This window comes from Manacus candei, unplaced genomic scaffold, assembly GCF_025592945.1.
Source record: "Manacus candei isolate 608988 ecotype Guabito, Panama unplaced genomic scaffold, ASM2559294v1 h1tg000003l, whole genome shotgun sequence".
In the NCBI taxonomy this organism is placed as follows: domain Eukaryota; kingdom Metazoa; phylum Chordata; class Aves; order Passeriformes; family Pipridae; genus Manacus; species Manacus candei.
The window spans coordinates 15,856,594-15,880,307 of record NW_026138051.1 but is presented as its reverse complement, the minus strand read 5'-3'; the positions used below and the strand labels follow the sequence as shown (position 1 = coordinate 15,880,307).

Here is a 23,714-nt window from a genome sequence, read left to right as displayed (position 1 = left end):
TTAATTTTATTGAAGTGAGCACATCCTTTCCAGTCTTCCAAAGCCTGATTTGTTGGATGTTTCAGGATTGTTTCCACTGTTTGCAATATGGTCTCTCATACTAACATTTCATACTATCAGATATTTCATCGTTGCTGTTTTAGCATATTGTGCTTGACCCATGGCAGCTTTGAATGCAAATAACAAACAAGCTGATGCACAATGCTTGGCTGTTAAACTGAAATAATATGGCAGGGCTAAACTGGGTTTCATTTTTCCTTTTGAATATTATTAATTGCAAAGTGTTGACTGTTAATTTAATTAAATGTTTTGTTTTAATATAAAACCATTTTTCAGTTCACTGACTCACCATTTCATTTAATTAATTGCAAACCTCAAGATTTGATTACTCATAGTTCTCCTTTAGTTAATTTACTTGTTCACAGTTTTGACAGAAAAGCTTTCAAACTAATATGAAGGAGGGGCACAGTCTGACTAATCAGGAAACTGGAAAAAATAGCTGTAGCAGGAGTATGAGATTAGCAGATACTCAGGGTCACCTAAAAAAGCTTAGAGTCCTTGTATTCACCATCAAAATCTAATTTTCAGTGACCAGATATTAGTTAAATTTGGAGGGTTCACTTGCATGCAAGACACTGTAGGTACCTCAGTGTAGGGATGGAATTGAGTTTTGGTGTTTTATGTCTCCAGGAAAGTATTTGCTATTGAGTAAATTGGGATGTTACTGGGGGCAAGATGCACTTGTAACCTGGTTCAGCACTGCCCTGTAACGGGGGACTGGCCTTGTGGGGGACATTGCAAATGGCCTGGAGTTGGTGTGATCTTTGGGCCATGCAGTAAAAATGCTGCTTCTGTTGAAACAGTTCTTGAGACTTCCCAGAGGAATAACCTTCAGTAGTCTGTGTGTCTGTGTAGGGGATGTCTGAGTAAACAATTAACCAGTGGCTTTAATGGGATGCAGACAAGGGATGGAGAAGCCTCTCTGGTGGTACCCTTTCAGGTACCACAGGGGCCGTGGCTGTAGGAACAGAGGATGTGCTCAGTGGGTCCAGGAGCAGCCAGAACCTCACAGAACATTCGGATCTGTTCCATCTCCAACACCCCATAAGCCCTGAGTTCTCCCCAGAGCAATGCCATTGCCGTGTTCAGTCAGCTGAGCGTGGCCCTCATTTGCATCCAGCTCCCTTGTTTGAGAACTCTGTGGTTCTTAGGCCTGTTTTAACTGTGGCTCAGAATACAATTGCAGAATTCTGCCTGTGCCTGAAGCGTGCTGGTTTGTGTGTCCTTGAGGAGGGGTCATTTGGGGGCTGAACTGGTGTGTTGTGCAGCAGAGTTCTGCAGACTCGTCAGAGGCAGAGTACACGGTGTCCTGACCAAAGTCACAGGAAGAAGGTTACTAATGGCAGCTGGTTGTTGTGCCATATGCAAGGTGGTGCAGGTGTAGCTGACCACCACAAGCTGTTATGCAATTGTAATCAAGATTCATGTGCAGGGAGCTGACCCTGAGCACTGCTCCCAGATTTCGGCGTGGGTGCGGCCGTGTCCCTCTCAGAGATCCCACCAGCTCTCCAAGGAGCTGCTGCGTTCCTGCCAAGGCAGCTGGGGGGTTCTGGGCTGCTGGTGGCAGTTCTGCAGAGAAACCATTTCAGTTGTGCTGAGACTCTTCCTGTGTTGTTGTTGCATTTAAAGGCTGTACGTGTTTGATAATAAACGGGCCGCAGTTTATTTCCTGGGCGTTCAGTGATTGATCACAGCTGGCAAAAGATAACTGAAGGAAGGAAAATTTCAAGTGTAAATGGAAAGGGAAAAATGGGAGCTTTGAAGTATGTGATCCAGCATGTTGGTTTTCCTAGTGACCCTTTCATTTTGGAGGGAAGTAGAGGGATAGATGTATACGTTACAGCAGTTTTCCAGGACATTTTTCAAAGTGAGGTGCTCTCAGTGAGATCCTACTGCTGATAATGATTCATCTGAGAGGATAGAAATGATTCTTCAGTTCTTTGTAGGTCCTTAGATAAGTCAGTTGAAGAATAGCCCTCTTTGCTGCAGCTAGCCTGAGCTGAGTCAATTAAAGAAGGGAGTTTTATTAATAGTTAAATTAAATAATAGCTTCAGTAACGTTAGCCATGGCAGTACCTTAATTGAAGACTTTGCCAATGGGCAATTTGCTGCACGTTTTCTTCCATCATTTCAATCAGTGGCACCCCCTTACTGCTGAAACCATTTCCTTTAGCCTCAATTTTATTATCCTTCAAAAATGCTGAAGAATTAATGCGTTGTTATTACAATGCCTCATACAGGCCAGGCACATTTTGGGGCTTCTGCTGCTATCAGAGTTCAAGTAAGAAGTTTTACAGACTGGGGAGTGGTAAGTGAGGGCATAAAGACTTTGCTGACACTGAGCTGAGGGATAATCTTGGCTGGGTCTGCTTCAAGGCTGTGCAGGATCTTCAGTGCTCTCTACACTAGGACTGTGCTTTACTCTTTAAACTTTTAATGCTGAAGTGGAGTGACTTTGGTGTGGCAGATGGCACAGCACAGTTTTCTGATCCATCACTGTGTTTTGGCTGGTGTCCTTATGGCAGCTGTGTCTGGTTAGGGAGCTCAGAAACGCCTGACAATAATTACCTTTAATTTCTGCAGGCGGCAGCGTGGTGGTTTTGGGACTGTGTTTATTATTTTCTGTTTGTTCCTTGGTACCCTTTCTGCCTTTGTTACGCTTCTGTACAACTGTTCAGAAGGTTTTTGGGGATTTTTATGCTGTTGTTGTTGGGGTTTTGTTTTTGTTTTTTTCCCCTTTTTTAAATACAGTGCCCTGTATCATTTTTTCTAGTCTTTTCTCTGAACATTTTAATGAAGGTATGAATTTATATTCCCTGTCTGTCTCCTTATGAATAGTTTCTTTACTATTTTGTGTAATTAAACTAATGAAATTTTATGCCTTATAGTCCATACCAAGAACCTGTATAAATAGTGACCCTGATGAAAATCCTTACTGGGATATTGGTTCCTCGATGTACCCTCCTGGGTACATGAAAGTGATAAAAAGGTGTAATAAAGAACTCCCTGCTCAGACCTATATTTTTATAACCATCAAAAGGAATATGATTTTTTTGGTAAATAGATGAGAAATATAAAGTAAAAAGAGGTTGCTGTGGGTGGGTACAAGTTTCTGAAAATGTTTTAGTGATGGCTGTACCTCAAAAGTTGGAATTGGTTGGATGAGGAGGAAAAGGTTGGAAAAGCAGGCAGGTGCCTGGAAATCCTGAAGGCAGTAAATTCCTCAGAAGAGTTGGTCTGATTCTTGGTTTTTTTGAACTTCCTGAAAATCATGTGAAATTCACTCAGAGAGCAATCCCACTTCCTTTCCCTAGAGAAAAAAGTGGAAGTTTATAGACTGTTTCATCTTCTCCGGAAACTGTGTGAAGAGTTTTATCATTGAAGATTTATTCTGTGATGGATTAAGTGTGAGTGATGTCAGAATTTGTAAAAACAGGAGTTTAAACATCGGCATTTTATACCTGCTGGATAAAAAAACCTGTAGCATTTGCAGAACTCTACAGGCTGTTATAAAGAAAACTATTTTAAAACAAAAAGTGGGTACTATTACAGGGCAGTGACCTTCTGTACCAAGTGATTAAAGGACCTAAAAGACAAAATTACTGATGATGTTTTCTGGACTCACATTTTTTTATTTAGTGTATATTAATAATGAAATTAACTTTTGTGAAGCTCATTAAAGGAGCAACTGAGCTAATCTGAGCGTCAAATTCAGCTGCTTTTAGAAGACTTTTAATTTGTGGATGTGTGGTGGTTGTATAGGATGTGAACATTTTGAGTTCCCTTTCATCGGTGTCTAATCTGTCAGTAAGCAAATACTTCCCAGAAACAGATTATTTCATTGTGGTTGGATGTGTGATATCTTTGTGGGCACACAAATGAAATTCCTGGGTTTTTGGGGAATGCAGTTCAGTGATTTTGTGGAACCATGCCATGCTATACAGGAGGAAGCCAGTAAACTCATTAATCCATATCTGAATGAATAAACAGTTATACCTGTGGAGATCTTTTTGGTTAAGGGTTTGCATACCCTGAATTTTCCTACAAGGTAGATGAATTCAGAGAGGGATTTTCAGTCACATCTTTCTCAGAGTAAAAGCATTTTGATACTGTGTGGAAGAAAATTGGATCTTTTACTTACTGACCAAGTCAAAATGATAAAAAACGTTGCTCTTATGAAAAAAAAGATACTGGGAATCTAAATAAAACTAATTATGATAATTATGGAGACCTATAGCCTAACACTGCTCTATTTCTTCTCATTTACTACAGGAAATAATTTAGTTTTTAGTCACTTGAAAATCTTCTAACAATAACCCCCCTTAATTCTGGTCTTAATGGTCTCTTAAAAATGGGATTGAGTTTGTACTTAGCCATATTGTATTTTTTTACACATTTCCAATGTGATATTTTTCCTGTAACAATAATGTTAATCTAAACCAAGAGACTTCTGAAAGAAACAAAATAATATTTGGATATATAATGTAATAGTACAGCATTGATTGCTCCATGTTAATTGGCTTTGAACTGTTGAAATTAGGAAATACTGTATCTTCCTGTGTGTGTGGAAATTTTGTAGCAGCTAAATAAGTCAACCAGAAAGTGATCAAAGTGACAAGGTGATCAAAGTGACAGGAAATTATATTTAAAAGTATAATCAAAAGGGATACCATTAAATAAATATTTCTTTATGTTAAAAAGAAATATAAACATGAAAGAATTTTTTTTTTTAAATCCTTAGAATGGTGTATTGAAGTAACTTGACTTGAAAATAAAGGCAGTGTTCAGGATAGCATTACACAACTGGACTAAGAATGTGCAGTGAATTTATGTGACTTTTTCCTCCTGAAAGGAGAGGTTTTGTTCAGGCTTTGCAGTGCCACAGTGTATGGTATGATACTGCATTTCATTTATTTGTCTTTTCCAGGTCTGACAGCGGCTGCCATGGCAGAGGCCATGAAGCTGCAGAAAATGAAACTCATGGCAATGAACAGCCTCCATGGAAGTGGGAGTCAGAATGGAACCGAGTCAGAGAACGAAGAGCTCAATTCTAATGCAGGTGAGGGATGCTCTGAACACCTGGGCTTGTGCTTGGGTCACAGAATCAAAAATCTGTCTCAAATTCTTGTGCTCTTTGGTTTTGTAAGCTCTGCTCTGCCTGTGTCAAAGCAAAATCCCTGCACCCGTTTGTCCAGTGTTCCTCCAGTTTCCCTCCTAACAGATATCTTCATATTGGTGAAGGGTTGTTTTCATTACTGATGTTTTAAACTGCCTCATAAATATATTTGTGGTAACAAAAGATTTCTCTATTGCTGATAGTAGAGTTATTTCCAGAGTTTTTGGAAAGTTTCCAAAGCATCAGGTTGTTGTAATTCATTTTGAGTTCCACAGTTCACTGGAGAAAGGTAAAGTAGGGAGTGCTAAATCACCAACTTTCTGGCTTTCCTGCATTTTGTTCTTTCCTTGGGTGGATATTTGCAAAGCACAGCTGTGAAGGAGAGTTGTGATGAACCTTTGCTGTGGCCTGACTGGATCTGCTCGGGGGGAAGGCCCTGACACCCAACATGTGTTCAGGCTGTACCATATAAGCATTAATGTAAATTGGAATGAAGTTCCCCCAGTCCCAGCTCCCCAGGAACAGGGTTCAAAGGTAAAATCAGAAATGGATCCTTTGAAGAGCAAATCTTTGTTTATTCTGAAGTCCTTTTCAGGTGAATAGAAGAGATTTTTACTTGGACAGTGAGAGAACCTGGAACAAGGCAGGTCCCTTTTGTCTCTGATACCTGTCACAATAAGGGCAGTTTCCCTTGGTCTCACTTTTTTTTTGGCCCAGATGATGCTATGGTACAGTACCATTCATGGTTTGTTCTCATTATCAATTGAAGAGAAGAGGCACTGTGTGATCCCCCTTCACATCCCACTCTCCCGTCGGCATTCCCGCGACTCCAAAGGCAGAGCCTGCCTGGTGTGTGGGGTATACCCATCGTGCCATCAGAATGGTAATTTATTAGACCAATAAAGCAGCAGCTGGGAGGTCTTAGACTCATTTTCTAAAGGAATAACTTTGAATTCATGACAAATTATGCACAAAGCAGTCTTTCCAAAAGTGGTGTTGCCTTTTGCTAATTTTGTGTGCTCATCTGTATTGAAGAAATCTGGCTTCTACCTCCTGCATTAAACCTTTCCCCAGCTTTCTGTTCTGCAGGATATGTGTTTCTTATTCCCCTCTTGGACCCTAATCAATTAGAGCATATTGAATTCAGAAAAAAAACCACTGAAAAAGCATATTTAGCTTATGTGACTCTATATACACATACTCTTGTATGTAGTTCAGAATGAATTCTGAATTTTCACTGAGTGCTAAGAAATAGGACTGAAGATAGAATTCCTACAGAAGAGCAAGGAAGCTTCACACTGAAAAGATGTAGGGTTGGTATTAGGGATTTAAAAGCTACTGTACAAAAGTTTGCTGATGTCAATGTTCGTGGGTTTGCGTGTTACCTGATACAGCAAAATTTGTGCCCTTCATGTGGGGAGAATCTACATTAATGTGATTATTTTAGGTATTGAGAATTTTTTTGAGGAACTCTCTTGCCATCCTTTGGACAGTGATCAAGGGTGTACATGTTACTGGGGAGCTCTCTGGGCTTTTTAGCAATTCAGTGAGTTCTACAACCAGCTCAATGCCAGTTTAAATATTTGGAGAAATCCCCACTGACTTTCACTGAAGCTGCAGTGGGCCCAAGGATAAGGGTGTGGGAGCAGTTATGTAAAGACCTTTTCTCAATTCTTTCCCCTTTTCATTGCCTAATTCAGTAAAGTTGCCAAGAGCAAATTTGCTGGCTCAAGTATCAGTGTTACTTTGCAGACAGAGAAAGAAATCCTTATGAGAAAGAACTAATGCTAATCGTACTAAAAATCAGTCTTTTCCCTCTTTTTAGTATCCTCAGTGCCAGCATTAGGCTCATTTTGGTAATGTGTGGGTTGGAGGGTCATATTTTAAAGATTTACTTTAAGCAGGTACAGCACGATGTGGCAAAAAGGAAAACCAACATGAAAGGGATGTAAAAGTTGACTGTACATTTCACCATAGAAAATAACTAAGGAATTATCAAACATTCACTGCAGAAAACCCCTGGGGGTCTAAGGTGGGGCATGAAGAGAGTGGGAATTTCGTTTAGAAGTTCATACACACGTTGTGACTTTGATCCGCTGTGAAGGGAACACCAGGATAATTCTGTGTGCATGAAACCTTCACCAACTGTTTGTTTTGCTCTAGACTTACAGTTTAAATGGCTATTAAAAACAAAATGGGGATGTGAAATGAGAAAGAAAATTGAATTTTGAATTTTTTTTTTACCAAGAAGAGGTAAAAAGGAACAGAGCAAAGGAGTCAGAAGCCTCATAAGTGAGAAAAACATTTTATTTTAGGAGAGAGACCTACAGTTTCTTTGATTTGAGGTTGTGTTTAATAGCTTCTGTAATGGCTGCAACATGACTCTGCATCTAGATTTCAGCATGAATAACAACCTGTTCGTGTTTCATTTAGCTCCAAATGAGAAATTCTGTCTTTTATTGTTTTAGGAAATTAGTCTGTGTACTATTGCTCCTGGAACTTTATAATTAATCACTAAAGGTTATGGCTGTGGAGAGTTTGTGGGAAATAGATGTCTGAATGATTATAATTGTAACTGTCAAATCAGAAATATAGTTATATAGAGCGGAGGACCTTTTGCTTCCTTTGTGTTTTTTTCTTTTTACTGTAACAAAGACTTGAAGGGTTGTGCAGTTTTACTTAAAAAAACCCACAACTATAGAGACTGTTGGTTTTTTACCTTAGTGCTACATGTTGACTTCCTACAATGCCACTAAATATTTCACTTTAGGATATGTGCCTTCCTCCTCATCCCGTAGTCTGACAGATGAGTGGAATACTCTCTTTTTGCTGTTGTTTATTTTAAATTAAAAATGTCATTGAGCAGCATTAAGTCCTGAAGCTTTATTGCCAGATTTTTTGGAAGTGTGTCATTATATGCAGGCCATTAGTATAATAAAAAAATTGTTGAGGATTTCTTGGCATATTCATTTCAACCTCCATCTGTATCTGTTGAACTCAGTATGAAATAATTTTGGGTGTACTTCTTATTGTTACCTAGACTGGCACTTTTATAGTTTCTTCCTTTGTGGGTGAATGTATGATGATGGAAATTCTTCCAGAATTTCTCTGTCTGAAGCCAGAATTCCTGCTACCCATTTAAAATCTGAACTCTAACTCGGTCTAACACAATCACTGCCTAATTCTTTAGATATTATACTGTCCTCTAGGAAATTGCAGGTGTGGAATTGAATCTTACAAGTGTGTCTGTGAAAGTGGGGAGTAAATGTGCCACTTCTTTCCCTGCTTCTAGTCCAACTGGACTACCTACCTCCTTTTTGTGATGTTACAATAATCTCAGTAATGATGGAGCTTGGTGCTGGAATATTCTAAATAATATAAAAATGCTACAAAAGATAATACTGAAAACGTGGGGGAGGAAATTTCCCAAAAAATTAATTTGCACTTATTTTTTAATTGAAGTAATGCCTTAGTTCACAGTGCTGTGAAGAATGTGAAGGATGTTGTTATACATTTGAGCATTGATGTCCTCCTTCCACTCTCCCTGCAGAAGAGAAAGAGATTTTTTTTGCACCTTCCTACTCATCATATGAAGTGTTGAAGCAGAACTTCTCAGGCAGTTGAAAATCTCCTCTTTAATCTGACACTGTGGGTTCTCTGGCCCCACAGTCCAGCTGAGCTGTGCTGGCTGTTCCTGGTGGCTTTGGATCCCTCTCTGTTTCCTTGTAGGATCCTGGAGAGAAGGTTGAATTCAGAGAACCAGGTGGTTTGGGACATAGGGTGGATGTGGGAGAAATTCATCCCTCTGAAATATCAGATTCCAAGTTGGACATAAATCTTGCATGACCCTATTCCTTGTTTTTTGGCTACTCCAAATGAGTCCTTGGAGATGAGGTGGTTTTTTGGTGGCACCTGAGGTTGCCCTGAGTGCAGAGGTTTGCCACAGCTAAGGCTGGTGACACATGCCAGGAGTGTTGTGGCCTTTCCTATTCCACTTGGGAAGTGAGTAAGATCAGGAGTGAGCAGCTGGCAGCTGCCTCCAGGTATTCTGGCTGTGCGTGCAGCTCTCAAAGCCCAGCCACGTAATCAATTTTGTTGTTCTATAGAAATGAGATACACAAAACAAAACCTCTCTGGTTGCACAAGAAGTGTTTGTAAAGATCACCTCTTTCATCATCATGCAATGCTAGAACTGAGTGAAGTGTATTCTGGAAATTACTGTATGATTGCATAGGGAAATTTGAAACTTATTTGAAATCAGAGCTTTTATTTTTAATAGCACGGCAGCAGGTAATTTGTACAAGTGTGTGATAGGATAGATTGCAAAATACAGAATTGGTGGCACTACCTGGACATCCTTTAAGCTGCATGAGCAAGGCAGGATCAGTGCCTGGCAGTCGTGACAGCAGCTGTTTGTACAGAACCTCCCAGCAAAGAATAAAGCAGGTATTTCCTTCTGGTGGCTTTTGGAGTTACCATGCATGATTTAAGAAATGTGTTTTGCTTTCCCCAGAGAGATATCAAACAGTACTAAGTGTTTCAGTGGTATTTCCTTAGGAAGTCAAAATGTTATTCTGCATGTAGAGTCTTGTTGCTTAATTTCCAGACAAGGAGCTAAGTTAGGCAGAAAAGAAAGGAAAAACACCCCAGCTTTTGGCATATGAGGATCAGAGAAAAAGCTCTCCGTAGGAAAAAAAGTGTTATCTTTTTATCCTTCTTTCCCTTCAGTACCTGCCATGCAGTTTTCTCACAAATGCAAACATCCTTCACAATCTGTTTAAAAAACCACAAATACATCACTCGGAGGAATATTTAAGGAACCATCAGGAGGGAAAAAAACTCATTGGTTTAATGGAATGCTGTCAAGGAAAATCAGCATCACAAACGACACAGGGGCAGAATTGATACTTTTGCACTGACATGTTAAAAGAAAATCCCATGCATTATTTAGAAAACCCAGAAATCTGTCAGCTGTATGATTGCCGAGTTAGCAGAAGCAGGAGGATGCTGCTCAAGTTGAAAAGAAACGCGTAGGCACAGATCCATATTGTAACCTTTCATGTTCTCCACCCACCACGAATACCCAGCTATTACACGGTCAGCATTTTTGAGTTTTTCTCTTTTAAAATTTTCAAGTGCTTAAAAAGTCAAAAGAGGTAGGGCTTTTCTTCTAAAAAGCAGGATGCCGAGGCTGTTATTTCGTTGTGAGAGTAAAAATGACAAGACCAGAGAATGTGATTTTTTTTAATCCCTGAGTACCATGTAGATATCATGAAGTCATTTTTCCTGGTGTTAAAGCAAGTGTTTGTGTGTTACTTGAGCAGAGAGTTATTGTTTAGAAGTCAATAATTTTATTTAACACAAAACATGCAGTTTTACAAATACATTCAGTCAAAGCTACTATTAATATCTTTATCATCACTAATGAAGCATACATTTAATTTTCTTAAATTGTCCTTTGGCCAGGAGGGTATATGAGTCTTGAAGTAAGAGAGAATTTCATGTTTTGGGTTTTGTGTTGCCTCATCCGAAAACTAGACTTGTTTGACTCCAGCCCTTGCAGATGTATTAAAACATTCACACATGTTGATTTGTCAACTGTATTTGCATATTTGGACTGACTGACACTCAACTCTGAAAAACACAAAGTAGCTCTGGCGTAGTTTTAGAACTAATAATGGAAATACAACTGGAGATGAATTCTGAAAATTAAAATCTCTGTGCTCTTCCATGTAACTCTGAGGCACCTTTTTCAGTGAGAGGAATTCTACTTCAGATTTTTGATGCTTATCTTACACATGATGAAATTAACTGTGTTTATATAACATCACGAGCTAATGTAAACTGTTTTAAAGATCAAGCAAATTTAGCTTTTATCTTATGTAGAACTCTTTTTAGAAAAGTTTTTATTAACTGTTTAAGCTCTGGGTTGTGTGAATGCTTTTAGAGTGGGTAATTCTCAAGGGTATATTTGAAGTGGGTTTATAACAATTGGATACAAAATGTTTATAAATGGAGAATATATATACTTGTGTAAGTTTATATTTCTGCAGTTAAACATATCACACAATCTACTTCCTTGGTATATTTTGGCTGTTACATTATTTGAAGTCAAAGAACTGTTGTCCCTTTTTTCCAGGACATAAAGAACTTTTCTGTCTTTATTAAGAAAAAAAAGAAAATTCTTCACAATGATTTCTAACTTTTGCTGGAACAAATTTAATATAGAAAATCAAGATTCGTATCTGTTAAAAAACAACTTGCTAATGCCAAATCCAGTCCCTCTGGGTGCACACAGTGTAATCATAAACAACCTCTCCAGATTCTTGCCATATCTGCTCTCAGAACTAAGTGCAGCACAAGATAAACTAATGACAAAATGCAAATGGTATGGCTAAACGGCGTGGAATTGAGAGCTTTCACATGTCTATCACCTTTCAGATCCTTTACAAATTTATAGTCTCAGAGTGCAGAGGTCTAAATCTTCAAAGCTTAAAAAACAGAGGTGCAGCATGAACTAATCTTCATTTTTTTTCCCCTATCTTCTTACAGCAGCACTAATGGAAATGTATTTTGTTTAATGACTCTGAAATCCTGTTTGTAATTAGATGTGGGAATTGGTCTTACTTTGTAACAGATGATACTGGAATAATAATATGAGAGATGCTACGCTGAGACCACTATCCTCCTAAATCTATATCATTTTTCATTTTATTGACAGGAAATGTGTTCCTGGAACAAAGAGATTGATTTTAAAGAGTGGAAAAATAATGTCTAGTAAAAACTCAAATGAAAACATTTTAGCATTACTTTAAGTGTATCACAAGTGTATATTAACCCTTTAACTTCATTTTTAATTTTAGTAAACAGCCTTCCTAAAATTGTTGCTTTGTCACTGATAAAAATCTTTGAGTGAATGTGCCAAAAGGTAGGGAACTTTAATTAATGACAGGGTGCATACAATTAAAATGCGTATCATATTTCAGAAGGATTATTCAAAAGAATTAATTTTGTCGCTTAAAACACTTTTACAGTCGTAAATGAAGTAATTAGGAGTGGGCACAGAAGATGTGAGTGCGGGCTGAGCTCACACAGTCCCTGCAGAGTATTACTTGTCTTTACTGTGTCTCGATGTCATAAATCATTTTGGCCACTGTAGAGCCAAGGCTACATCTTTTCCTTCGTGATAATTCTCACTTTTGTTGGTGGGAGCTGAATTTCGTGGTCAACATCAACCTGCTGAAGGAATAAGGTTCCTGTAAAGTCTACCCTGTTCTGCCAAGGTCTCGTGTTCCTCTGCACGGCACAGAACTGCCAGAGCACTGTGGGGAGTGAGACTGATCAGAAATGCACCAAATTTAGGGCTTTCCATATAAATTTTTATGGAGACCAATACAGATTAGATGCCCTGCACTTTCAAAGGGAAAATCATTCCAGTTTGGACGTTTCAGTAAGGTTGTGTGACTGCTGAAGGACACGGTGTGAAGAGGCTGTCCCGCCCTCTGGGCAGCAGGAGGATGAGGAGCCACCTCTGCCTTCCTGGTTGGTGCTTAGTAGGAAAGGGAAGGAAAAAGAAAAGTCTGGTCCAGGTCTACCCCTCTGAAATGTATTTCGAATTCTATGTTAAAATATCCTTGGTTAAAAGCAAAAGCAGCCCTGGGAGCAGGAACCATGACCTGGTGATCAGCTGAACTCTGGCAATTGGGGATGCCAGAAATGCTCAGTGATTTGCAGGTTTTCCACAGTGCTACCAAAGAACAAGAACAGTGAAGTGCCAGATGTCAAATACATCCTTTTAATTTTTTTTCAGGTCCTTGTATGTCCTCTTGTTTCCACAAAATCTCACCTGCTGATCATTTTACACGAAGTAACGTGTTTAAACTCTGTGATGCAAGAGGATGTTTAACCAGTGTTTAATTTCCCAGTGCAGAGTCTAAGGAATCCCTTAGGTAAAGAATTCCAGTACGTCAGGAAAAGCCAGTATTAGTGATAGTTGCCTTTGTTAATACTGGTGAGTCAACTTCAGTCTCACATTAATGATATTTTAACACTAGAAAGTGCTATAATATTTTAATTACATTGTAAAATCTGGAACATTCTTGTTCTTGTTAAGGCATATATAAGTTAGGATGAAAACTGGCATATTACCTTTGATGTGGGCCACATGCTGAGAGTCCCCCAAAGGATGTCATTGATAGTGATACAGCTGCCAACAGCAGGAGCCTCATGAATTACAATTTTAATCAGATTTTTAAAAAAAGTCCCCTAACATACAGTTAATTTATGTTTGAGGCAAGAAATGTTTGTGGTGTGATTATTTGAAATATTTTCTCACTTAAAGACGTAGCATAAATTCCCCCCCCCCCCCCCAATTTTAATAACGTGGGTTTTTAGTTAAAGATTCAGCACTAGATTTGTGCTGAGTGCCCTGAGCTGACATTTCTGCAGCTGAGATTCGGTAGCAGTTTTCCTTGCAACAGTTGGTGCTGTTGAAATGTCTGGCTGATTTGTGAATTTGATGAGACAGAAGTCACCATGGTCTCCAGTAATTCTGCCTTTCCTTGCACCCACAGAGTGCAAGGCATCCCTCAGTGCTGGAGTAGGGGCTGTGTGGGTAAGCAGGACATACACAGATCACCACCTTACTCCTTTTTATAGAATACCTTGGCTCTCTGGAGCAGTCAGATTCAAGTTTTGTTTTCCTTTAATAAAGTTTTGATCCATGAGAAAATGAGGATTATGCATTTATTTCTGTGATTTTAAAGTAAGCATCTGACAGTTTTGCATAATAGGTTATGCTTTCTGCTCCATATTCTGTTTAAAAAAAGCTGGAATCCAAAGCTGTGAGTGACATTTTGGTAGAATTTTAGCAAGTACAGTCATTAGCAAATTAAAAATAGATACAGGTGGGTAGTCTGTGTTTTTAGCTCCTTTAAAAAAAATCCAACCCCTAACTGTATACAAGAGCAGCAGTTTATCAGATCCTTCTTGTTACAATTAGGAAGGACCAGCAATGTTGTCTCAGGCCAACAGTAAATGTACCTTTGTCACCAGAGCCTTTAATTTCCAAATTCATTTTCTCAGATTAAATTCTTATTCTTAATTTGTTAGAAGGTTAAATTAAATTAATAAAATCACCAAAAAAGTATTAAAAATAGGTTCATTTAGTCATGGAGAAGAAAATATTGTTGGCACAATATAATTCAAGCTACTGATTTGTCCATAATCTAAAGGAAAAATGCATGGATTTTTAATGTACCAGTTTCAAGTGCCATCTTAATGTGTTGATTATTTTGGAAATTTAACCAATATTATGTTATCTGATAACTAACTAATATGTATTTTAGTTTGCATTAGTTTTTGCAGACACATGTTTCGTTTTGGGAGGCACAGCAGCAGCACCTGATGGTTTCAGAACAGCAGTATTTTCTCAGTCATTGATGTTTTCTTGAAGAGAAGAGTAGGTAAGGCTTCAGCTGAGCCATTCTTGCAGCTGAAGAAGATTCCCTGGTGTGGGACAGTGATGCTGTGTTGGGGTGAACACTCCAGGCTGTACCTGCAGTGTGGGGGATCCTGCTGCACACACCTGGCTCAGGTAAAGTCAGGTAGCAGGGTGAGCTCAGGATGGGCTGTTCCACCCTGCAGGGTGGCTCTGGATGTGATCTCTGTATGGCAGTCTGTGGTGTTTAGGGTTATAGGAAAGCAGCACTTCAGGCTTGTTTCCTTGTCCACACTCCAGCGACGCAGGAGCTCTGCCAGCCCCATGTCTGACTGACACTTGGCCAGCTTAATTCTAGAAGTTTTATAGGCTTGCTTATCATGGCCATTTTTCCTAAAGTTTTCCCTAAATCTTCCTTGTTAAACTCTTTCCTTACTTCTCGTCCTGTGGGTATGGAGAACAGTTTATTCCATTTTATTACTGAACATGTTTTTTACCTAGTGCAGACTATTAGTGAGTCTCCTGTCTGTTGTCCCTTCCCTCCATTAAACAACCTGCTCTTCTGAACATGACTCATCCTGAGGATTTTCCCATTCCCTGGTCAGCTCTCCCTGCACTCCTCTGGCCTCTCTCCAGGTGATTCAGATCCTCCTGGGTCCCAGCCCCCGTCAGTGCCTGGGTCGAGGCCGTGCCAGAGCTCTGTGCACAAACGTGGAACAGAGACAAAGAATTTCTCCCACTTGTACACTCAGTGATCTTCTATAAATGTGTACAAGTTGCTCTCCTGGCATTTCCTGGAAGCAGGATACTGCTGACCTGTGTTCACCCACAGCCTGCTATAGCCTCTAGATGATTTTTTTTTTTTTGTTATTTACTTTTTTTATTTACACAGGAAGTCAAAACCCCATTCTGAGTTTGTGAGGCTATTCCAGTCTTTCATCTGCCCTCACCAAATTTTCACAGTATATCTCTCTTAAATCTTCTCAAAGGTTTAGATAATTTCTAATACAGATCCAGAGTTTTGGATAGGTTGGTTAATTTAGCTGTGTATGCAGGATAGAGACTCTCACCTGCCCTTGAATGTGAAACATTTTGTTCAGTTGAGTTTGGCCATTTTATAGTTTATTCCATCTGTGCACATTGACTGAAGGTACATTCTGAAGGTAAATTAAAATTGATAGTTGAAACTGAAAATCAGCATTTCCTGTCTAGATGCTGTGCATTTTTTAAGCTGTACACAGCCATCTGCAATTAATGCTCTTTGTTGTATATCTTCTGTATTTACAATATATTTGACAATAAAACCTTTTTTGACATTTAATCAGTAGCAGAGTTGTTCCACTCTCATTATATATTCATGAACTTTATCACCAAGACAAGACATAAATGTTGAGCTTCTCTTTAAGATCAGACAGGCATTGATATTTAAAACGTTGAAAATTGGGGGGTTTTGTGACTGTTCTACATTTGTACAATATAAAAATGAGAATAGATTCTTCTCTTTAAGAGGATTCTCAGGCTGCTTTAAGGATGGAGACAATGAAACTCTGGGACTAGTGAAACTGTGTAAAAGCTGTATATTCAATTACTGATGTCGTGGGACATCAGAGGCTGCTTTTTCCCCTTTTCCTGTAAGGCATATAATATTAGTTAAATTGTGATTTATTTTTCCCCTATTTCAGATGGAAATTGGAAAGGTAGTAGGAAGTTCCTGTGGATCTGTCTTAAAAGTTCCTGTGGATTTGCTTGTTGATTAACTACCTCTAAAAATTTGATGTGAAGGGGATTTTGGCATTTCATCCTTGAGAAATATTCCTCCTCATTTACAGTACCTCTTCTATTTTTCTGGATTTTGACAAAGCCGATATTTTTTGGAAGTTGAGTCCAACACTATTGCCTTTCTCTGTAAAATCCTAGATCCAGGAAGAAAAGTCCTTTAGAAAACACCAGAATAGCACGAGTAAGATTTTTCATTTCATTTTTAAAACACCAAGTGTATCTGGGTATGTCTTTTATGTTAAATGACATTTCTGTGTCAGTGAGAGATTGAACTTTTATGCAGAAATATTATTGAAACAAAAGGGAATTTGCATGAAACTTGTAGGTATCTTATATTTTGGAGGATAATCTCTGTTGGGCCTCTCTGAATTTAAACTCAGGGATCCTGTCAGTAAAAGAAATATTTGCATTGTCCTATTGCTCACAACTCATACTGATTTTCTCTCTGACTAACTAACAGCTCTTCTTTCTGCCTTGAATAATTACAGCCCAAACCCTGCCCCTGTACTATGTAAATGGAAAATCTAAGTCATTAGATAGCAGTGAATCTTCAGTTTGGATTAAAAAAAAGTATTTTATTTATTAGATGCAGTTATAGCACTGAAATAAATGGTTGATGTGGTTATGCAACATCTCACCTTCAAAATTTAATCATCTACAAATGCAATTTATTTTTCATAAGCTCCTTCCCTTTTAATATGATTCATTAAATTTTTTTTTTCTACTTTTTGTTCATCTATTTTGGATGGAGACTCCAGGCATTTGTTTCTCCTCTTCCTTAATGTTTGGTGTGGTTGATGTGAAAATTATTTTTAAGTAATGTTCATATGATTTAAATAATTTCATATTTATTATTTATATATTTTATATAATATAGTATATAAATATATCAATATATTGTATATTTATTATTATATATTAAATACATATTTTTCATATTCAAATAATTTCATATTTAAACGTTTGAAGTGCCCAGGGAGGTTGTGAACTCCCCACCCCTGGAAGTGTTGGAGCAACCTGGGATAGTGAAAGATGTCCCTACCCATGTCAGGGGGTGGAACTGGATGAGCTTTAAGGTCCCCTCTGACCCAAACCATTCTGGGATTCCATAATTCTGTAGAATTCCATAATTCTGTATTATTTGAAGCACATGAGGTATGTGACAATAGCCTGGTCTAGATACAAAATGCCCTCACAGCTCCTCCATTTTTAGTTCTCTTAATTGTATACATGCAATAACTTCTAATTCAATTAAGAGCAGCAATATTCTGCATTAGCCCGTGTGTCAGAATCCATGCAGTATACTATAAAAAACTCATTAGTTTGGTAATATCAATTTAACAAGTTTTAGCTCATTAACCTTGACACCAGCAGTGCTGGAGAGAGGAACCTTTTGATATTGTTGTTCTCAGCATATACCAGGGAGCTCTGGAAATCTGTTGAAATCCATGGCTATTATCCCTGATCATCAGTTATGGCTCTGTGGTGGCTCTTCTGGGCAAATGCTCCATAATAAACCACAAATTACAGCTTTTCAAGTCAACTTAATGAATGGTTGGTTCAGTCACACATCTCACCTTCAAAATTTAATCATCTACAAATTGCAGAAATACTTCTTAAGCTACTTCTTTTTGCCTTCTGGATTTACTTTTGAGAAGTCACAGTTACCTTTGTAATTAAGTGGTTGGTTTAGTTTTTGAAATGTGCTGAGTAGTTGGGCAAACATGTCTGTAAAGCCAGAGCTGCCTCTGCAAATACTGGTTTTCTTTCTAAAGGGGTCTTGCATTATTTGACATTTATGAAAACCTGTTAGAATTGTATGTGAAACATGTAGTGGCGTTTCTTGTGGCAAATGTATGTTATTTTACATTTATGTTAAACCATATATAGGCACATTTCTACATGTATATGTATGAACTTATCTCAATATATTTGAAATAAGAACTACAAATCAAACTGCAGATTTGTGCCTTCTAATTTGGAGATTTGTAGTCTGACCATGCTCACTTTGGATTTAAATATCTTTCAAGGTGTTCAAGCTTGATTACTTGGCCTCACCTGAATAATATAACTTAGAACTAAGGCTTATATCTGGGTAGCTGTCTTTGTATTATGGCTGAAAAAAATCTATCACTGCTAAGACGTTTTTTAGAGAAAAATGTGTATTGTAGAAGTTTCAAGGGTTTTTTGACCAGTATTTTTAAAAGCTGGCACAATTTATAAAGTAGAGGTTCAGCTGCAAAATGTGGGGCTTTAGAGAGTCCATATTTCAGGGGGATCATGCTCTGGGGTTGTTGCTTCACCAAAGACATGGACAGAGGATCTTTACAGACTAAGATACCAAGGAGAGGTAGCAAAGGTGTCATGAGTTGTGGAATGACCTCTGTGTGGCACTGAGGGAGGCAGAATCCTGCCTCCTTTTGGTCAAACCCCCAAACCAGCACCAGGCTCTGTTCCACTGGGAACACCGAGCTGGGTGCTGGACCCACAGTTACTGAGCTGTGGGTGTGCTGGGCCAGAGGGCATCCCTTTAAAAAACCTCAGCAGTGAGGATGACTCTCTTTATTCTTTCTTTTTAAACTGAAAGCTGCCTAGAATCTCCGAAGTGAAAAACAGATCTTCAAGCTTCCCAAACTAAAGAGCTTTGGGAAGAGTGTATTTGTCATTATGTTTAATTTGCACATACCTCACCAAAGAAAAGGCCAGGGGAGCCAGGCCGAGAACACAGCTGTACAGGCAGCTCAACTAATTGCCTCTCCATCCTCAACCTCATTTATCTTCATTTCTTCCCAATTATACCAAATTATCAATAGTCTCTGTTGCATCAGAGCCTTAATCCCCTTTATTCAGGCGGCATTAGATAGTGGCAGATGAATTCTTGGAGGGAGTCAGGGTAAACAGCCATGAAATGCCACCTCTGGCAGATGGCATTGCTCACAAGAAATGTGACAAAACATTTGGAATTTGTTACTAGGCATTGGTATGAGAAGGCAAGCTGTCAATATTTTTTTAAATGATAATCAAGGTGGTGCATACTTATACCACAAGCTGAAATGAATCCGGTCCAAAACCTCAAGCTTAGTTGAGTTCAGCTTGGCACTTGTGCTATTCCATTTTGTTGCAGAAGCTTCTCACTTTTTCTTCTTAAGAAATACTCTATCTGGTATTATTATCAATATTTTAGTAACGTTTGTTCTGATAGTACTGGTTGTTTATAGTACAAAAGAATTATTAATTTGAAGACATAGAGTATCCTTTAAAAAATTTAGGATGTATTTTCTTCAGTGGTTTATTTGACACCGTTGCTCATTTCTGGGGGTTTGCTTCTGCTCCTTAGAGAAGCCAGTGCAAAACTCCCACTGATATTCCTTGAGGAGAATTGCACTGGAAACGAGATGGGAGTACCCAAGGGCTGAATGAGAGAAATGTTCTGAAAGTCAAAGATGGATTAAACATGCAAGATGTCCAAGTCCTGTGGTAGGAGTTTATTCAGATATTACTGTGAGCAAAATTGAAAGTGGTTGTTAAAGGAAGTACAAAGTTGGCTGCTAACGTGGTTCAAGGGGGTTTTGTGTGTTATTTTTAGAACTAAAACACCACAGATGTCACTGGTGACCTTTTATGTGAATTGGGTTTACTCACAGGCTCTCCTGGTTTTGGCAGCATTCTAAACATTTTAGAAGTCAGTAATACTTAGTGCAAGGGATCAAATGCCAGATATAAAAAAATGGAGCACCTTCAGAATTGGGATGGACCTTTCCAGTGTTCCCCAGCCTGACACAGCTTGTGGGAACTGTGCAGGTGTTTGCACTTACTCCTCCTTCGTGGAAACATGGGCTGTGGAATTAAATGTCATTGCAGAGCTTTCACAGTCATTCAGCTTCTGTATAAAAGGATGTTGAGCATCCCTTGGCAACCTCGCATTCCCTAGTAAAATTTCCAGTGAGTTTGGTGCAGATGCTGGAGGTTTGGAAGATTTTCCAGGTGTGTACGTAAAAGGCCACGGACTTTATTTAATTTTTTTCAAGCCATACTTTATGGAGTTCTTTTAGTATTAGGTGTTTTTGAAAGGATTACATAATCCATTTATGTCACTTGAAATTAACTCAGAAGACTGCAATCTGTAACTTGAACTGTTCTTAGGAGTTATTTCAAACAAACAGTAAACGATGAATCGTTGAAACTCGAATAACCTGATTTTGTACCATAGCATTACCTACCTGCCATGGATGTCAGGATGTTCTCAAAGCCTCTCAAAATCAAAGCAAATTATCTGTCTAGCTACAGTCATGGTAAAAACACACTGTACATGTATCTCAGTGGTTCTTTCAGTAAATTGTTAAATATGGGATAATATTAAGGAATTTTTTAAAAAAGGCAGAAAATGCTTAGTTGTGGTGAGTGAAGGTGTCGGTGTGATCATCCCTGGGATACAAATCCCAGCTCTGTGCTTGCTGGCTGCCGTTGTTGAGTTTAGAAGGATGTATGTTTATCCTTTCTGGCAGGCAGCCCTACAAACTGTGTTCAAGATCTGAAAGTTAAGCTGTTTTATTTCTGGCTTGTGCATCATCAACAGTAATAAAAACATGACAGACCAGAATTTTGACCTTCTTTCTCTCAGTGAAATGCACGTGTTTCTGAAGACAGACTGTGGTCCTGCAGTAGGAAACAGTTAATTTAGTTGTTGATGGTTCTAAACCACAAGAGATACCTTGTTCTAGTACAGCATTCTTATCTTTCTAGAGAAAAATAAATAGCAATAAAGTCACACACTTGTTAATAAAATGGTAGCAATAACTGTACTACCCATTGTAGAGAAGAATAGGGTTTTATAACTCACTATTTTATCCACTACAAGAACTGGGAGACATCAGAGGAAGGCAGCAAATGCCAAGTTAACCCTCCAAAAGACACCTACAAATAACATGAGGTGGTTTTTCATACAGTGCATAGGCAAGCTGGGGGACTCCTTGCTACAGGATGTCGTGGATGCAAAAAATTGACATCTGTTTTATTAATTGGAAAAAAAAAGTCTATTAAATGTGGTTAAATTCAAGGAAAATACCTCTCTTTCAGGCATTTCCTAGTGCCTGAATTGTTGGAGAGTGTTCTGGGAAGCTGTCACTGTAGGCTGGACTGTAGCACTTTGGATGCAGTCATTCTGGGAACCATTATTCCTGAAATATCATGGCTAATTTCCATCTAGGAAGCCATAAATACCTTTAACTATTGATATGAAGATTGCAAGCTCCCCCCCCTTGCCCCTTATCCCATGGTTAACAAGGCAGAAAAGGCTTCATTTATTAATTATCAGAGCTTTTCTCCAGCCTGTCATGCTCCTTCCTGGCCCAGAAGCAACTTGTTTTGTTTAATATTTATATATGACTAAATCAGCAAAAGAAAAGAGGAGAATAGGTACAGGTAACTCTGAGAGGTGCTTGTGAATATCAGTGCATTTTAATGACAATTATTATAACAGTTTGTGTCTAACTTTCTGAAAACAGGAGTTTTCACCTTGCTAAATGTGACTTTGATGGGGTGCAGTGGTGGAATAAGTTGAATCAGTTGAACCACTGAGATGTGTTTGGTGTTTTGAGTTTAACTGAAGATACTTGGAGCAGTTTGTGGCTTTAGCAAACCAGTCCCTTAAATCACACTGCATTTTCTTTCTTTTCCCTGCACATTAATGGCAATAAGGAGACTTTTCTGGTATTGTGCTTTAGCACCATCATCATCAGTCATCATGTGGGAATGTCAGAACACATTGATTTACCACCTTCTTGTTTCTTTGTCTCTACTCATTTTAAAAGAAGCAGTTGATGGTTCAGCAGGGATGATTAGGTTCCTAAATAAGTATTTCATCTCTGCTTTTATCTTCTCAAAAAGTATCTTCCTGGAATTAATTGTTCTTAATTAAATTGGCATCAAATATTCTGACACATTCCCAGTTATCTTCAATGTCCTGTTTGCTGTGAAATAAACTTTGATTTTGCTGTCATTAAGACTTTTCAAAAAGTTTAGAAATTATATTCAGATTTCAGATGTCTTCTTATTGTGTAATTATCAACAGATTACTTCACCTAAGTCCTGACAGACATATTTTTTAAGTATGACTGACTGATGGACAGATTGGGAATTGCTGAATTAATGGGCACATTTCAAAGCTTTGGCAGGGCTAAGCAGTAATTACATCTGCTGAACCACTTGATAAGTTTTTGGAAGTAGCCCAGTAAAGCCATCACTGGATTTCTTGACTTTTAATATCTTACCCTACACACTTTCATGGCTTTCTTGTAGGGCAGACTCCAGAAGTTGATGTAGCCAAATGCACACAGCTAAACAAATCCACGGATAAAAAGCTCTAAATGCATTGCAAATGTAGATTTCAGATGGGTATCATGATTTTGGGGGGCTGATTAAAAATCTCATTCCCTTTTTAAAGTTAAAGAGTTTGTTTGGGGGTAATAAGGGACCACAGAAAGTGTTCATGATTGCATGGCCTCCATAAATAACATCATCTACTGCCAACAGGAGACACAGAATTTGGGGTTAAACGGGTCATAATCCTGACCCAGAACAGTTTTATGGTTTTCTGACCATAAGTTTCTGTGACAATTGAAAGGAAAGTGACAATTGACCAGGAATGTGACCTGGGTGGTCTCCTGCTGACCTTGCTCAGTTTATGAGAGATGTCAGAAATTGTTTTCTACCTGATTTTGTCCATGGAAAGACCTGACCGAAAGTTGCAGCCTGAAATGTTTTTGCAGAGATCTTCTGTGTAGACCAAAAAAGTGACAGTTTTTCCCAGTATTGAGGTGAGATTGGGGCTTTGGTAAAAGCAAATAGCCTGGGACACCTGAAAACACAGGGGCTGAAAGTGCTGGAAAACACAGACTTGTGTTGTTTTGGGAGTAATGGGGTTCTAGGCAAGCCAGAAAATTTCCAAGGCTTTGTGTATGCTGGACACTTATAAAAGAAGTTAGGGGTGCAAAACACTTTGGAATTAGCAGTGCTGAAATAGCAGTGCACTGAATACTTTTTTCTTTGTAGCTGATGTTATGCTTAGTATGCCCAACGGGATGAAAAATGTGTTTAAAAACAATTTTAGAATAAAATTGGCCAGCGGAGATGGCATTGCTTTTCACAATTGGAGTTCAATTTTTCAGAAATGTATCACAACAAAAAATAAAATGACAGACAGAGATTGAAACAGCGTGGTTGTGCAATTTGGAGGTGCCTCTGACAGAGGGGATTTCATTTAGCTCAACCAGATAGTTTTAAGGCTGATAAAATGAATTTGAAACCAAATGAAAAGAAACT

General features: G+C 38.5%; 1 protein-coding gene across 3 annotated transcripts in view; it reads left to right on the top strand.

The window, feature by feature from the left end:
* Positions 1 to 23,714, top strand: part of DACH2 (dachshund family transcription factor 2) — a 247,862-nt gene that overhangs the window by 157,568 nt on the left and 66,580 nt on the right. For all 3 annotated transcript variants that reach the window (XM_051786244.1, XM_051786236.1, XM_051786254.1), the window contains one exon: positions 4,988 to 5,119. In XM_051786244.1, coding sequence (XP_051642204.1) covers positions 4,988 to 5,119 — 132 coding nt within the window. The remainder of the gene's footprint in view (positions 1 to 4,987; positions 5,120 to 23,714) is intronic.